The sequence below is a fragment of the Pungitius pungitius genome, chromosome 9 (assembly GCF_949316345.1).
Source record: "Pungitius pungitius chromosome 9, fPunPun2.1, whole genome shotgun sequence".
In the NCBI taxonomy this organism is placed as follows: Eukaryota; Metazoa; Chordata; class Actinopteri; order Perciformes; family Gasterosteidae; genus Pungitius; species Pungitius pungitius.
In genome coordinates this window covers 10,011,104-10,027,716 of record NC_084908.1, presented here as the reverse complement: position 1 = coordinate 10,027,716, position 16,613 = coordinate 10,011,104, and the positions used below count along the sequence as shown (strand labels likewise).

General features: G+C 42.4%; 2 protein-coding genes across 4 annotated transcripts; one reads left to right on the top strand and one right to left on the bottom strand.

The window, feature by feature from the left end:
- Positions 1–6: 6 nt before the first annotated feature.
- Positions 7–6,421, bottom strand: LOC119217389 (transmembrane channel-like protein 7). Of its 2 annotated transcripts, none has more exons than XM_037470925.2 (16): positions 6,252–6,421; positions 5,203–5,467; positions 4,979–5,127; positions 4,678–4,833; positions 4,511–4,596; positions 4,267–4,412; positions 4,045–4,192; positions 3,582–3,764; positions 3,218–3,363; positions 2,913–3,027; positions 2,217–2,314; positions 1,862–2,045; positions 1,629–1,759; positions 1,382–1,537; positions 1,210–1,288; positions 7–1,047 (listed from the first exon to the last, which is right to left on the bottom strand). In XM_037470925.2, exons 1-16 carry the CDS (start codon positions 6,268–6,270, stop codon positions 847–849), a joined length of 2,262 nt encoding a protein of 753 aa, XP_037326822.1. In that variant the 5' UTR covers positions 6,271–6,421; the 3' UTR covers positions 7–846. The 2 variants fall into 2 exon arrangements, with proteins under 2 accessions (XP_037326822.1, XP_037326823.1); XM_037470926.2 differs by lacking the exon at positions 6,252–6,421 and adding an exon at positions 6,047–6,167.
- Positions 6,422–6,959: 538 nt separating this feature from the next.
- tmc5 (transmembrane channel like 5) lies at positions 6,960–16,583 on the top strand. 2 transcript variants are annotated; one of them, XM_062564638.1, is made up of 21 exons: positions 6,960–7,148; positions 7,683–7,832; positions 8,371–8,570; positions 8,732–8,803; positions 9,551–9,667; positions 9,775–9,877; positions 10,191–10,272; positions 10,501–10,761; positions 10,973–11,115; positions 11,254–11,398; positions 11,712–11,864; positions 12,178–12,344; positions 12,681–12,756; positions 12,862–12,959; positions 13,044–13,139; positions 13,252–13,327; positions 13,835–13,968; positions 14,070–14,243; positions 14,398–14,476; positions 14,588–14,677; positions 14,760–16,583. In XM_062564638.1, the coding sequence occupies exons 2-21, from the start codon at positions 7,759–7,761 to the stop codon at positions 15,309–15,311; spliced, it is 2,892 nt and encodes a 963-aa protein (XP_062420622.1). In that variant the 5' UTR covers positions 6,960–7,148; positions 7,683–7,758; the 3' UTR covers positions 15,312–16,583. The 2 variants fall into 2 exon arrangements, with proteins under 2 accessions (XP_062420622.1, XP_062420621.1); XM_062564637.1 differs by having other exon boundaries at positions 6,961–7,149; positions 7,670–7,832.
- Positions 16,584–16,613: the final 30 nt, after the last annotated feature.

The following is a 16,613-nucleotide window of genomic DNA, read 5'->3' as shown; positions in this document are numbered from 1 at the left end:
GCTTGCTGCGTTTCAGTGTTTATTGTCCAGTCACCAGCGTTACAGTGAGTGAATGATAAAGAAGTAAGACAACCCAACATCCACAATGAGTCAGCAAAATGTCGACAGTTGTATGTAACCTTTGTTATATCATTTGAGTGAGTAAAAATACTGGATCAAAATCCTACGGCCAAGATGTATATTAATAATTTGTTCTTTGGTAGACAGCGGCGCTTCCATTTCTCCACATGATTCACATATTCAGTGGTAGGCACTTTTTGACTTAATACATTTTTTGATAATTTGACGTAATACAAAATTTGTTCAGGGTTTGTGATTTGCGTTTGTGATATATATATATGTGTGTGTGTGTTTTTTTTACCCTTAATATTAATTGTTTAATGTCAATGGGGGATGTGTTAAATGTAGATTTTATATACACTATTTGGGTGTATAAAATCTTTAAATAAACAATATGTTTACGTAGTTACAGGTGGAAAATGTATTAGTTTGCATTATTATTTTTGATCATGATAAAAACACACATTGAAGACTGAAAACACAAAAGTTATAAAAATAGGAAAACACTAGTGTTAATACATTTAAAGTGCAGACAATATAGAAAAGTCTTTCAAACTCCAGCTATAGCAATTCAAGTCCTTCTCAGAAGGAAAAAATATTCACATCACAAGAAAAAATCCCACCACAAAACACCATACAAGCAATAATAGTTCTGGTTTAAAAATACTTAAAACATTGCAGCCCCCTAAAAGCTTTATAACAACACATACATGTAAGGAGGGCCATAGCAGCTAATATCCTTTGTCCCACATCCGGTACCTGGCTTTTGTTCTGTAATATCAGGCTTCACACATGCGTGGAGGAGTTAGGAGGTGGCTGTGCCAGAAACACAGCTTCATTAAAGTTGTTGGAGAAGCTGGTGTGATAGCTGGGGCTGCTTCTGCTGCCGCTTCTGCGGGGTTGGGATTTGGACACCGGTGATTGGACAGCTGAGACCTTCTGGGCCTGGCACAGCTTTTGGATTAAAAAACGCTTGTCACGGCCGTCCTAGAAAAAAAAAAAAAAAACATGTTGCACACAGGTAGTAGATCCCAATTTCTTTTAAAAACTCATAAGATGATTCAGCATGGACAATGTGTCATTATGAGAAAACGAATATAGAAAAATGGTAAAATAGATTTAACTAGACTTGGTTTTGGAAACACCTACCATAGCTAGTTGCTCCCTCAGTTGGTTAATAACTCTCTTGTGAGCTCCAGCCAGTGCGATCACATAAAACATGGCCAAACTGCATGGGAAAATAAAAGTGTTGGAAGGTACAACCAAGGAGGGAAAACACCAGTTGTTTTCAACAGATGGAACACCCGAGGGAACCACGTACCACGTGACAACAAAGAAGGAGACAGCGAAGGCCTCGGATGAGAGAGCAAAGAGGAGTGTTTTGATTCCATGAGGCAGCTGAGACACGGTCTTTGGCAGCACCTCCCAGGAGGTTGTGTAATTAACAAACGGTCCACAGGCCTGGGAAGCCTTTATTCTGTGCAACAGAAGGGGGGTGAATGAGCCACTAGTAAACAAAAGCCATGAGCTGTAAAAATGACGTGGTTATCGACAATGCGTTTACTCACTGTGCCAAACTAAAAGAGACGGGCAGACAGGCCAGAGCGAGGCCTATCAGCAGCACGACCAGGAAGAAGAAGTTGGAGCTGGAAGCTCGGAACGGACGCGTGGCCGGACGGCAGTTGTACATCAACGTGACCTGAAACAAAGAGCCGATAGGACGTCCCACACTCCTACGACATCTCATTTCCATCCAAGTTAAATAAAAAACAAAAGAAAAGAAAGTGTGATGTAGACCAACCTTTTTGATATAGAAGATGAAGATGTATTTTATAGTGCAGATGGCCGGTAGAAGCGGGCTGTAGAACGTGCCGATCCAGCAGATGGTCTGACCGTAGACGATCTCGAGCACATTCTGAGGAATAGCAAACTCCTGCTGGCCCCACCACTTAGCCAGGCCACAGTCACAGTAATTCACAATCAGCCTGGGGAGTAAAAGGGGCAACACAAGGACGCCATTACAAGTGAGTGAGAACTAAGGCGAAGCGAAAGACTTCCACCTAAAAGTATCGCCACAGGAAGGGCCAGAAAATGTAAAGACACATTCAGATTCAGTCGAGATGATGGAGATGTTGGTTTTAAAGACGAGAACTTACTTTCTGGGAAACTCCACAAAGATGGTGACTGCGACAATGATGATGAAGTCAAAGATGGTGAGTTTGTACATCTCCTGGCCCACACGGGTCTCCCAACACTGCAGACAACAAGAAAACAGGGTATGCATGACAGAGATATAAGTGGGTTTGATGCTGGCACCTGCGCGTTATTCAAAGGAGTCAAATGTACACTAGGATCGTCAAATAGAGACCTCATGCCCCAGATTCGGATTGACTCGTTATACATTTAATCATGAGCCCATTTTGATTTTCCATAGGTCACACAGCTGCAAACTTTAATCAGATGTTCATGATTGAATACCTCAGGCCATGCATTAAGACGCCGGAACGCCTGCATCCAAGCCGTTCTGTAGTGTTTTTCACTCTTTCATGTTTTTTTAACAAAACAATACATGAAATAACAAACCCTCTGATTTTTGTCACTAACAAAAATCACATCTCTTTTTAAAATGCAAGATTGCGTTTTGATTGCGTCTCCGTTGCAGCTTTGGCCTTAGTTCCTTTCAGTTGCCCAAATGAATAATATTGCGTTACGTGTGTACTTCACCGATGTAAAACAAAGCATGTGATGGTATAGCTCAATAACCAGTATTGATCATTAAAAAAAAAGCATTTATCTGCCCCAGTACGGGACATCCCCATTGTGTATTGTAGTTAGGCAGGAAAATTACTTACGGAGTAAAGCTTGTGGTTATAGCCACAAATGCAATCCCCGTTATCACATTTAGTGACCTGAGACCAGAGAGAGAAGAGCAAAACCCCAATACTGGTCAACCGCATGAAGACGCACCTGCAAAGAAAAGGAAAACACATCAGTAGTACAGAAGCGGCAGGATGACCAAATTGTCTTCTTTTACACCTATTGAGCGTCATTTCTGATTCTCAATAGTCCCTTGTTTCCTGATGCAATTCTTTTTCCAGTACACCTGAGCCATAAAGAAGGGAGAAGTAAATGGTCCACAAATGGCAGTCCACCGTACCTCATCAGCGTGAAGCGGATCTCGAACGCAGGCGAGTAGTCCTCATAGTTGATGATAACGGAGAAGAGGAGTGGGGTGATGAAGTTGGCCATGGTGATGACAATGGAGGGTAGATACTCATAGACAAGATCCACAATGAAATTCTCCTGCAATCAAGCAAACAGTGTCGTTCTGTTGAAGGTCTTTGCCTTTATTGGTCACATTTTACTCCAAGAGCTGATTTTAAGTTCTGAATAAATATTGATATCACCTCACACAAAACCTGATTTTAAGTTGCTGACGTGCAGCAGTGACAAGCAGTTACTCAGAAAGAAAGAAAGAAAGAATTAAGACCAGCCAAGTGGAGAGCAGAGGACATTGTTACCTTTTTCATTTTCATCTGTTCTCTCTGTGAGAAGACGGTGGCTTCATAAATGCTGTAGAAGCAGCTAGCCAGTACAGCAATAACAAAAAGGTTGAGAACCAGGCGGATGAGGTAAATCCGACATCTCTCTCTACTGGTGCGATCTGCTATTTTCTGTTTGATTCTCTCCTCCTCCAAATCCGTCTGGGGATATAAAAATGTGCAATTTTAGAACAAGAGACAAACATTCGGTGGATGTAAAGATTAATAAATTGCAACTAACCCTAAATTCTGAGAGAAAGATAACAATGATTGGTCTACATTCCTGAGAGGAGCTTTTTGAAAGGCTCCTAAAAATAAAAAATTCCCAAAGAGAACAAAAGTCAAACTTCTGCCGTTTTTGTTTACCTGGGACTCTGAGCATGCTTCTGTTAAACGAAGCATTTTGTCCTACAGAACAATTGGTTGAGTGCAAATGACTTACCCTGAGCTCGTACAGCAAACTGCTTCTCTTCAGGCGCACGGCGTTCTCGTTTGTTATGCAGAAGTCCCAGCCTGAAAAAATCTTATTGCAAAAGCTCTGAAAGCGATCCTCATCCTGAACCAGGTTCCGTTTAAATCCTGTGGCAGACCTTGAAGAAGAATGATTCAACGTTTAGAATGTTGCCAGAAATGTATTTATTTACTGATGATGATTTTTTTTAACCTTTTAACAATCCATATGAGACTGAGGAACAGGTAGGCAATAGTGACGAGCAGGTAGGCCAGCGGCAAATTGTAAGTGGCTTTCGGAAAGTGTATTTTGTCCACTTTGTAGTAGCCGTAAAAAAGATAGGTCTGTTCCAGAAAGCCCTACGGATAAAGCACAAAAAGGTGAGTGAAGAAACCACCTTCAAACTACTTTTGTACATCCAGAATCCATTCATTACAGTCCAAGTGAACAGACTTACTCCACCAGACAGCAGATCTGTAATGTGCTGATGGAAGATGACCAGACCCCTACGGGCGCTGCTTGGATAAACCCCGCACGGTCCTCCTGCAGTCAAACACAGGAAGAAACAAGCTTTAAGGCCTAAGTTCATGCTCGAGGTCGTACCGAGCAAGCGTCCTCTCTCACCGTCGTTCTGGCTGTAGGTGATATTGCCCGAAGCGGTCGGGGCTATGATGATGGGTAACATGACGAAGCTGAACATAAGCACGAAGATGATCAAGTTGAGCGTGACCAGGAAGCGCAGAAAGGAGAAGTAGGACAGGATACCTGTGCCGAACATCCCTATTCGGTTGTAAAGGAGAAGAGACGGAGAAACACACTATATGTTGGAGCAAAACATGTGTTTACTCATTTGAGCCATCCTGAGTAGAAGTCAGTGAATGCATCTGAGGCTGCAGGACGGTCCCTTTCATTTCTCGCCTCTCACCCTCTATGAGGTGGATGTCCCCCCTCCAGAGCTTCAGTGAGCTCAGCCATTCATGAGCATCCTCCCTCAGCCTCCTCAGAAACCTGCGGGCGCTTAGCCTCAGCTGTCCCAACCGGTCGAGCTCTCGATTCTCCTCCAGGCGCTGTGTTCTAAGGAAGAAAAAGAGCTGAGCAAATGGGGCGAGTCTTTTTTTAGTAATGACGCTACAGTGACGGGTACCCTACTCGTCTCTGCGTTTCTCGGCCATGGTCTTAGGTAGTTCCCGGACGGGCCTCTGAGCCGCCTGGCTCTTTGGTTTCTCCTCATTTCGGCCGAATGTGCTCACGCCCCATTTGCCACTGCCAGAGGAGCCGAGTCGGGCCCTGGAGCTGCTCCTTCGCTTGGAGGCGACAATGGACGACTTGCGGCGGTACAGCAGCGACTGGTAGCTGGGAAGCTGGTCCAACAGTGGGTTGCCACTGACTCTTCCACTGTGGTCAGTGTAGAACACTAGAACACATGAATACAAACCATTAGATTAGAGTATGACCTTCCAATAACATATTTCGCCATAGTTAGGATTCGGTTTCAACTGGACACAATGAGCGACAGGCAATAATGTTCCTGGACGAATAATCACACAACAAACACAGCTGCCAACATTAGCGTGCAATTAAAACCCACTGAGATCAACATCAGGATATGAAGTCATCTTTCATGTCTTATCATGACTTCCCGTAGAAGCTTTCAAAGTGTACTTTTCCTGCTGTGACTCATATTGCATATAAAAACGGCATGACTTCATGATTCTGTATTGGATCGTAAATGTTAATATTTACAGTGGGACCTACATATATCCCGGTGAGAAGACATGCGTGTATCAAACGCGGGGCAAAATGACAACAGTTTCACACCGTTTAAAATAACGGGTGGAGGGCATTTTAATAGCTTGTACCCGTTAAAACGTGTGAGGACAATAAGACAAACACCAGAGAACGTTAACGTCGAGCAACACGCAGACTCAGCAAGTAAAGTCAAAAGTAACAACTTAAGGGACAGACTGAACCGAGACGAGCTTAAAACAATTACCCCCCAACATGCGCTGTAACGGGTGCTTTAGCTGAAGATGAGAGCCTTTTATCGGACTAAAGCGGGCACCGGCCGTGGCTCTGTTGTTGCGGGCTCCGTGGCTGCGACGGGGCGGTTAGCATCGTTAGCTGCTGAGCTAACGTTTGCGTCACTTGGCCAAAGTGCAACGCACAAAACACAACGACCGCTCTAATTTAAAGTTTACCTGAGTCGACCTCCTCCATCGTCTCCTTGTGTGGTTGCAACAAACAAACAAAAAACAATCTATTAATGGCCTTCTATTAGTTACGAGTGGACGTAGAGGAGTTTTTCCAGCCTCCCTCTGCGGAGCCAGGCAACTTCCTGAATGCGGATGGTGTGGATGACTTGAGGAAAAGTCTGTTTTTTTTCACTGTTTTGAAAAGATATAGTCAATCTAGTATGTTTCTCACAATTACTGCAATGCCTCATCTAGCCTCATCTAAGTTACTATATGGAGTTGGGTTAGATTTTTAAAGAGAGAAATTGAAACTCTGAATGAAAAGGTTCTTTTTAAAGGCAGGTTCAACCAGACATAATGGATATATAACATGATTAGATCATAAGGACTTCATGTGTTTGGTAATGTGGTGCCCGAGGCAACTGTTTAACAACAACTTTTCAAGTTATGAATAATGGTTCAAATTGACAAATTATGAAATGATTTTGTTCCTACTGGATTGAAGTAAATTATAGCTATATTTAAACATATACGTTATATCTCTTTCTATCTCTAAGAAAACTTAAATAATTGAGACAGGCAAAGCCATAGCAGATAGAACATGGACTCTTGGATACCCATTTTAAATCCTGGATGCCTATTAAAGTTCAACCTCAGGGGTTTGGTTATTTTGTCACAACACACGATGTCCACATGGAGTTTGCATGGCTTATCCAGAGGCAGTGGACTTTTACCTTTATGAGCTCTGCCCACATTTCCTGGTAGCCACACAGTGCTTTGTAGTTTCTCATGGACGGTGTTTCGCAGACTCTCAGTTTAACCCTCTGGCTTGCACTACAAACAAGAAGAGAAGCCACAGTACTTTCTTATTGTTGCTACCTCCCACCATCACACCATTACCAGGTAAGGGTTTGAGAACAGAACCGAATAGAATGTAGTTTGTCAATAACAACCATCATCTGCACAGAACAGTAAATATATCAGCTCATACACAGCTTTTTTAAATATTTGAATTTGAACGTCCATTGTTGATGTGTCAAACTGCAATTATCTGTTCATTGTTATTGAGATTTTCCTATTCTGCCATCCACCAGTGACTCCAGTGCGTGAGAACTGTAGAATACTGCATGGGATGGAAACCAAGCCTAGTGTATGAATTAATGATGAACGGAGGAGAATGGCTGCAAAAGATTAAATTACACACGCTTTTCCACCCGACAATGTAGCTGTCACTATGAGCAAAGGGCAGGCACTCTGCCTCAACATGTGACACTACTTGTTTGGGCTATATTCAAATTGACTTGGCAGAAAACTGAAGCCTCAATATCTCGTGCGATAAAGGCATGTAGTTTTATCTTTCTCAAAGAACTTAATATTAAAACAAAAACTTTAAAAAGTACTTTGTTGTGTATTCCTGAACCTGGACCAAATAAACAGAGTGACTGCCACACGGTGAGCTGAAGGATCGCCGCTGCCTCCAAAGAAGTGAGAAAGGAACCTTTTGACAGATCTCATGACAAGTTACGGAACTGGAGGATTATTCAACCCTGCCTACCATGACAGCGAAACTCTGGAAATTGATAGAAGGTTTGTGATAATAAAACATCAATGTGTCCTTGAATGTTCATCACTGAATCGTTAATTCATCAAAGTGCGTTTGAGTGAGTGCTGTGCGTACTTGTTATCAAATAGCTTGTATGTCCTGTGTCGGAATGAACAGGATGTCCTCAAGCAGCAGCCGGCTGGTACTTATCCTCCCCGGCTATAGAAGGGATTCCTTTCATTTTTTTACCATTTGGAGGAAAAATTTGAAGGTCTTATAAAAAGTGTCCAAAAAGCCATTACAGTGAACTTGAGAGACACAATATTAGCTCATTCTTTTTCTAGTGTGGAAACTAAATCCTGCACGTCTTTGAAGGGTATTATATCCTTTAAATGACCAACAAGACAAAAGAAATCCCCTGCAACTTTACCTTTGACACATTTATAACACTTAATCACGTTTACGATCTTGAAATTCCAGTTCCTCCCCTGAACTGATTGGACCCTTTACTGTACCGCCACAACGATTCACCTCTCACGTAGCTATACGTGCTTTGTTCCGTGTGTCTTTTATGTCTCGTAGTAAAAGCCTGCAAGCTAACCCCTATGCCAGGGTTGAGAGGGCAGACGGACTCTACTCGCCCGGTCAAACCAGCGCTGATGGCTCTGTGGGGACAGTGCCACTGGGGGGCTGGCATGAGGAGAGCCGCAGGGCGGGAGAAAGCTTCCCCATGGGCGTCACCTCATCTCACCCAGAGAGTGCTGCGTGGCAGCGTGACACCGGTAAGTGACCAGGTGGAACTAAGGAAACAACATTAGTCCTGATACCTGAGCACTGGGTCGCAGGGAAAAAAAGCTCCCAGCCGTTTGTCTCTCTGAGTTTATGTGTTACTAAGTGACACTTCTGTTGATACTTTGATTGTATATCTTCTTTTTTTATGAAGATCACAATAGGTTCCCCCCAGACTCTCTGTATGATCGATCACCTCCTGTGCGCCTTTCTTCTGCAATGTCAGGTAACGGTTGAACCAATCTTACTTTATACACAATAGGTTTTCACAGTTGTTGTGAGTTCTGTTGTTGTGGTAACGCCAAAAACACACATGTTCATGTGTTAAGAGACAATCTCTGACCTTTCAGCCCTGGTTGGTGTAGACATTTTTTTTTCTAGCAATACACTGCCAAACTTTCATTAGAGGGCCATATAGACTCAATCCCCCTTGTGTTACCACAGTCACAGTCAGTTACAAATAAACTCCACTTTAAGTGCATTACAAAAAATAATTGAAAAGAAATGTTCATTTAGATCAGTTGACTTTATCCTTCTAGAGAATTATTAATAGAGGCTAATCACATCAAATAAAAGACAAGGAAGTTGGCAAAGAAAATGTAAGGGGGGAAAAAGGGCAATGAGGAAAATGTTGTCTTGATCTGAAGTACATTAGACACATTTAAAATAACTCACATTACATTCCTGTCTGCTGGAATTGTACTATATGTTTAATTATAATTAGCAAATGGTGGCATTTTAACAAAGTGGTGAACAACATTATACCTGGCAAGCATCAACGGGAAAGTAAATCAATGCCAAGCTGTGGCATGTTTACACGTGCGAGTAGCTGCGATTGTTACATTTAAAAAGCCAACCTCGACGTCACCTTGTTCTTGTATTCCCCATTTGCCTCGTGAGTTCACTGTTAGTTCCCAAACTCTCACCGGCTCTCAGTACTCCACATTTATCTCCACTCCCTTCGTTCATCCAGGTAACTTGACGATGAGATGGAGGGGACTAACAATGAGAAGAATGAGCATGTTTCCTAGCGGGGACCCTGCCAACGAAGCCTTCACAGCGGATGCCATCAGGAACGAGATGGAGAATGGTGAGAGCGTGTGGCCACTACGCGGCGAATTACTATGGGAAGAGTGACATGTAAGTTCTGTGTAAAGATCACAGGAAGGTCTTATCTTGTCTTCCTGTGTTTGACAGAGGAACAGAACCTAGTAAAGGAGCTCATTGCTTTGTCAACACGAGACCAAATTCGAGCCATTCGGGATCTTCCAATGACCTTTGAGGAGAAGAAACATATCAGGTGGGTCCTGACGTTTATAAGCTTCCTTGTGGTTAACCATTACACCCTGCAGTGAACCATAAAATAAGGGCAGTGTTTTAATAGAGATCACTGGATGAAAAGATCAATATGTGTGCACAAAAACACACATATACTCACTGCTCTCTTGTTTCAAAGTAGATTTCACTAGAAACAATAAAAATGACAGAAACTTTTTGGGAGGCATTATGTCACACTTCAATAGATCAATTTCATCAGGAGATTACGAGATTAAGATACTTTAATGGTTCTTCTGTAATTATCTCACAGATATTGTTTTGACTTCATTCCGCAGGAGTCAAGTGCTGGCGTTGAAGTCTTCGAAGCGATCTCGCCAGTTTCCATGTTTTGCAGATTGCTCTGAGAATGTGTCACTGGTAAGTAAACAACACCCTGCAACACCAAGCTTAACCAGGCACAGTCCTCTGGTAATTAAAAGTAAATGTGGCGTTCATTTAGATCAGTTGACTTTGATTTGTACAGAAAAGTCCTTCTAGATAATTATTAATAGAGGCTAATCACATAAAAAAAGACAAGGAAGTTGGCAAAGAAGATTTAAGGGGGGAAAAGGGGTTGTGAGGAAAAGTCACAAGGTGTTCTTTCAGTCTTTCCGCAGGTTTGGCTACAGTCTGAGTTCAGCCAGGCAGACCCTGCAGCTTTGGCAAGGCGTCATGAAAGAGATCGGTGGCAAATTCGGCACCAGTGTCGTCATCTATTTCGTGTTCCTCAAGTGGCTGCTCATGTTCAACATCTTCTCATTCCTGGTCAACTTTGGCTTCATCACCATCCCGCTGCTTGTTTACGACGCTTCCCCCAACATTCCTGCCAATGTGAGCTTCAGCGGACTGGAGATACTAACTGGAGCTGTAAGTGGAGACTTGCTAATGCAAAGCTATCCCAATGGTCCCTAATGGTCCCTTCACATCATTTGTTTTCTTTATGCAATTTATATCAACTGTAAATTAAATGAGTTTGATTTACATTTAAAAGTGGTTCATGACCAAAGAATAAATTGTAGACTAAAAGTAGTGCCCATGTTTTTTCCAACGCATAGTAAATGTGTCTTGGTTTCTCCAGGGTTACTTCCACTACACTGTCATGTACTACGGTGGCTACAGCAATGAAACCCTGCATGGCCTTGGGGATTACAACATGCAGTTGGCCTATTTCTTCACCATTTCCGTCTACATGGTTCTGTGTGGAATTGCACTTATCTTCAAGTTAGTTCACAAAAATGTAGTTTACAGTATTTTAGGTCTATTGCACATTCCCTTTGCCTTTACCCCCCTGAATTGTCAAACAGGTTGGAAGCCCTTTGAATGCAAAGAAATGTATGTTGCCCATTTTCCATCTTGCAGCATGGGCAGCTCATTCATGAAAAACTACGTCCTGGCAGACCCAACATCAAACGGTGCATGGCAGCTTCTATGCAGCTGGGACTTCAGTATTACCAACGAGAGAGCAGTGAGACAGCGCAAGAACAACCTACGCGTCCAACTCAAGGTGACCATCACACTGTTGCTAACCCCCTTCTCCTCACTCAACACACCTCTGTATCAAGGGATCTATCTGAAACAAGCACTTTTGAATGAATGTTGGTGATTGTGCACTACCTTTCCACTGTTTCGTATTGGCTACTATAAGATTTGCATTTCCATGATGCAAGTCGGCTATTCCCACAAATGAAAATAACGCAATTAACTTTCAAAAAAACTTCTGACACTTTGCTCTGTCAGATGTTAAATCCTGTTTAAAACCAAATCACGAAGCCTCATTGTTTTCCACATCCCCGATCATCCTCTCGCCGTCTCTTCAGGAGTCCTTATCAGAGAAGGCCCAGAGGGAGCTGCTGACCCTCTCGGAACAGCTGAAGCACTTTGGGATTTATTTGGGTTCATGGCTCCTCTCCACCGGCTTGGCTGTTGGGTGTGGAGCTAGCATCTATTATCTCTGCCAATACGAACAGAAGGTAAAGATCGAAGAATTACACCTCTTGTTAAATTGGAATCATTGTTTTCATTTGATAAAAGGTTTTCTTTTTTCTCCGCTTGGAAAATGATTGAACTAAAACCAGTGTTAACATCTATAGAAGTGCACAGTTGCAGATGCCTTTATTGGCCTCAGATACACTGCGTATGATAATACTAAATGGCCTTGCAAAGTATTTGGTCCCAAGATCTGTATGAGCGTGCGTCATGAGATTTTTTTTTCCGCAATGAGTCAAGTATTTGACTGGCAGATAAGGGTTATCTAAAGGTGACATATATCTTGTATCTTTATAGCAGGCAACAGATGCCGCCAACTGGTCTCTGCTTCAGGATGCAAAGACTCTCCTGGTTCCCTTTGTGGTGTCTCTAATCAACCTGGTGGTCCCACTCTTCTACTCACTCTTCAACAAGTTTGAACACTACTCCAGCCAGCGCAGACAGATCTACGCTCTGGTAGTCAGGTTAGAAAGCAGAGACACATTCTTTTATGGCATCAAGGAATGTGAAGTTTAGACATGTTGCAAAATGCATGTATTTGCTGTATTACCAAGAACCAGATGGGAGGATTCACAGATCTGTCAATTCAAAAGGAAACATCTATGTTCCTCTGTTTCTAGTCTTTATGCTAAGCTAAGCTAACCCACTGAGGGTTCCTGCTTTGTATTTACTGTAGAGTCACATAGCGATACATAGATCTTCTCATTTAATTCTGAGCATGAAAGCAAAAGGCATCGTTTCCTTAAAGTAAATCTATACCTTTAAACGCCCATAATCCTTTTTTTCCTTCCTTCCCAAAGAAACGTGCTTCTCAAGATGTCCATTCTGGCAGTCTTGTGTTATTACTGGATGAACGTGGTGGCAAAGCGGTTTTCAGTAGGTTTGAAAGGGGTCAACTCTTTCTTGCCATCTTTCAACACACAGTTATTAGTTTTGTCAGAACATAGTGAGTCATTTACGAAGCGGTTGTGTTCTCCACAGTGTTGGGAGTCCATTGTGGGACAGGCTTTGTACCGTCTGGTCATTGTTGATTTCCTTTTTCTGATGTTGGGATCCTTCTTCGGAGAGTTTCTTAGCAAGTGAGTTCTACATTTTCAGTTTACTGTTTTCAGTATTCTTTTCCGTATTTTAACCTATACCAAATCCTAATTTATTTGTAACAGTGTGATTGGGACTAGATTACTTCCTCGTCTGGGAGTTCCAGAGTTTGACGTGGCCAGAAATGTCCTTGAAATCATCTACGCACAGACTCTGGCATGGTAACATCTGCAGACACCTCAATGCAATTAGAATCAGGATTTGTGTTTTCTTTTTCGCTCTCAGTTCAAATTTGAATTTTAAAAGTAACTTTACGCTTTTATCTCCTCTTAGGATTGGAATCTACTTCTCTCCTCTGCTGCCTGCCATCCAAATCCTCAAGTTTTTCATTTTGTTTTACTTAAAGAAGGTAAATGCAGGTCCATACATTCAGAGGAGTTGTTGCTCTAAAGCTGAGCTGCCACGATGACAAACGGTCATACGATACTATGCCATTGCTGCCTGAGCTGCTCCGTAGAAGGTTTTGGGCTCATGTTACACTCTTTGTTCCCCTGCTTCAATTATTAAATTAAATCCTTTCATCAAACTGAAAGAGTAAACCTTTTGGTTTTTTTATGCCCTGAAAAGGCAATCATTCCCAGAGTAAATTAATTCTGTTTGAATGCTAACTTGAGGCAGGTAAGAGCTGGTGTTGTTAATGTTTCCTTAAGATGCACGAGTGACCTTTGAAGCAATGCTTTTCAAACCTCTTAGGAGATTGTCAAGTTCTTTATTAGGGAGTGAAACAGATTTGATGTTCAAAGCTTTAATAATGTGTGTGTGTGTGTGTGTGTGTGTGTGTGTGTGTGTGTGTGTGTGTGTGTGTGTGTGTGTGTGTGTGTGTGTGTGTGTGTGTGTGTGTGTGTGTGCTCCCCAGGTCAGCTTGATCCAGAACTGCCAGCCTCCCCGACGGTCGGGGAGAGCAGCTCAGATGCAAACCATCTTCATGGCCCTCCTCTTCTTCCCTTTCTTTGTGGGAGCCCTGTCCATGGTTGCATACACTGCCTGGAGGTACAAGGACATGACCTACTTGGAATATTATGAACTTAAATTTGACCTGTGCACAAATCCCACCAGAACAACCCTTGTCTTGTTTTGCCCACTCCTTGTAGCCTGAGTCCCTCGGAGCAGTGCGGCCCTTTTCGAGGACTCAACAACACCTTCAGTGTGGTAGGAGTGTGGATGGAGGATTTGGAGAAGATCCCCGGTTCTCAATGGGCCGTCTGGATCTACCAAAATGTCATCAGAAGTGAAATCTTCTACTTTTTTATCTCACTCATCATTGTGTAAGTGTGTAACACAGATTGTGTTGGTGCAGATGAAATGTGGTTGAGATCTATATAAATAAATTCAACATATGCATGTATATATATATGTGTGTGTATTCATGTACAATTAACCATATTTGTGTCATGTATGTTATCATGTTTTCCTATTCAGTGTCATTATATACATCTTCTGGCAAGTCACTCAGGGCCGCAAGCAACTTATTCGTCTACTGAAACAACGGATAGTTAATGTGAGTGTATTTTTCAAACTATCCTTTGAATGTTGTTTTGTGTATTTCTGCTTAACCCATGGCTGTATTTTAAATCATTCTCTCTCTCTCTCTTTCTCTCTCTACACTCAGGAGGGGAAAGACAAGTCCTTCTTGTTAGATAAGCTTCAGAACCTCCAAAAATCCCAACCCGATAAATCCAAACAGAAGAATCAGAAAAAGGTTTGATTTGAATATGATTTCATGGAAACTAAACCTGAGATTAGTTATCAACATCGCTGCATTTATTTTCTCCTGTCCTTAGCACTCCAAACAGCGTCGGGATGACCACTCCTCTACCGGCCATTCCAACTCAAATGCCATGGTTCAGGCGCTACTCGCTCGCCAGCAGCTTGAACAGGAAGAAAAGACTGGCAGCGCTGGTGGAGTGCCCGTCCCCTCCGACATCTCCTCCTCCAGCGCGCTCACTCAGGCCATGTTGGCCCGCCAGCGAGCCGAGGACCAGGACGCAGACACGCAGCGGCCGTTCTCAAGAGCCTTCGCGGTGGCCGCGCAGGCCAGGCAGAGGGATGAATACTTCAGCGTGGGTTTTCCTGACACCCCAATCGGCACGTCCAGCACGTCCAGCAAGGTCACACGGGATACGCAAGCCGGGCAAAGAGCGGAGGAGCCGCCGTCCTCCGCTTCAAGTGTCATGATGCAAGTCATGCAGGCCAGACAGAGAGCGGAGGAAGAGGAGAGGCCTCAGTGGGTGCCAGCTCCCCCACAGAACTCAGCGCCAGCAGGCTCGAGTGCTCTCATACAGGCCATGTTGGCCCGGCAACAGGCCCAGAACGAGTATGATGACGGTTACTGACCAAGGCCGACTGACTTCATCTAATTGTGTGGGGGGAGGTGACAACTGAAAAGAACCACAGCTGACTGGAATTACACTTTTCAATTTGTGATTTTAGTTGTCACCCATAGATACGTTAGCATCAGACAGTAAGATTTCTCCAAACTGCTGTAAATGCCCAAGAACAAAGGGCTGACATTTCTAATGTAGCAGGGCTAGAAACGAGTGCAGGTCCACTTATTTATGCTCTATTTTTGTTTTAATATGTTTTAGTGACCGAACACAAGCCTTTAAGATAAATACTGTATGTATTAAAACAAATATACACTGGGCCTAATAATGTGCCTGATTTTAATTCTGTATCATCAACACCAACTGTTTTATATTCTCTGGGAAATGTAGTTTAAAAGAAAGTCCAAAAGGCACTTGTCAATGTCCTTTTGTCGTGCTGGCATAAAATATGAGGGCTAAGATGGTTTAGCCAGGTTAATGAAAAAAAGTACTGCAAAGTAATTTATCAACATGTAGTTGACTATTACAAAGGGCCAAAAAAAAACTGCAGTTTCAGTGAGAATGAATAAAAACTACAGCAAACAATAGAAAGCTGCAGCCCCGAAGCGAGCAAAGCATTCACACAATTATTACACCACAATTTATTGAAGATTATGGAGTTTCTGCTGACAACACAATTCATATATCAATGTTGATTACATAGCAATGAGCCCCCACGAAGAAAACACAAAAAACTGTCATTTCGAGCCAAGTGAAAATAAAGAATGCAACTTTTTCACACTGAAGGAGAACTGTGCCTAAATAATCCAGTATCCACAAGCAAGAAAACAGTTCCCAGTTAACATCCAGTGGAAGGCATTTTGTACAGTCTGCTATAACAACAGTGCCCTCTGTAGGGATTAGGAATACAATGCCACAGAGTAGCTATTGGGTTTTGGGTTTTATATTGGATATTATTTTTCCAGTATATTAGTCTTAGGACAATGAAAACACATTCCCACATTACTGAGTATGTATTTTACTGTAAAGCGGAAACATTTAATGTAATTACATTAATGTAATTACATGCTGTCCTGAAAAGAAATTAAAAATACTGCAAAGGTCTATGGTATAAGTAAGTACTTAATCAGGCATAATATAGAATACAACAGTAACAGAAAAATGATTTTCCCGTCGCTCTGTGTACAAATACAATGCACACTTACACACCACAACGTGCTAACAATTTATATATGTAGGCACATCATTTTTGCAAAAAAAAAATGAGAACCAGTAACCACTGTCTGCATTGATTTATTGATTGACTGAAAA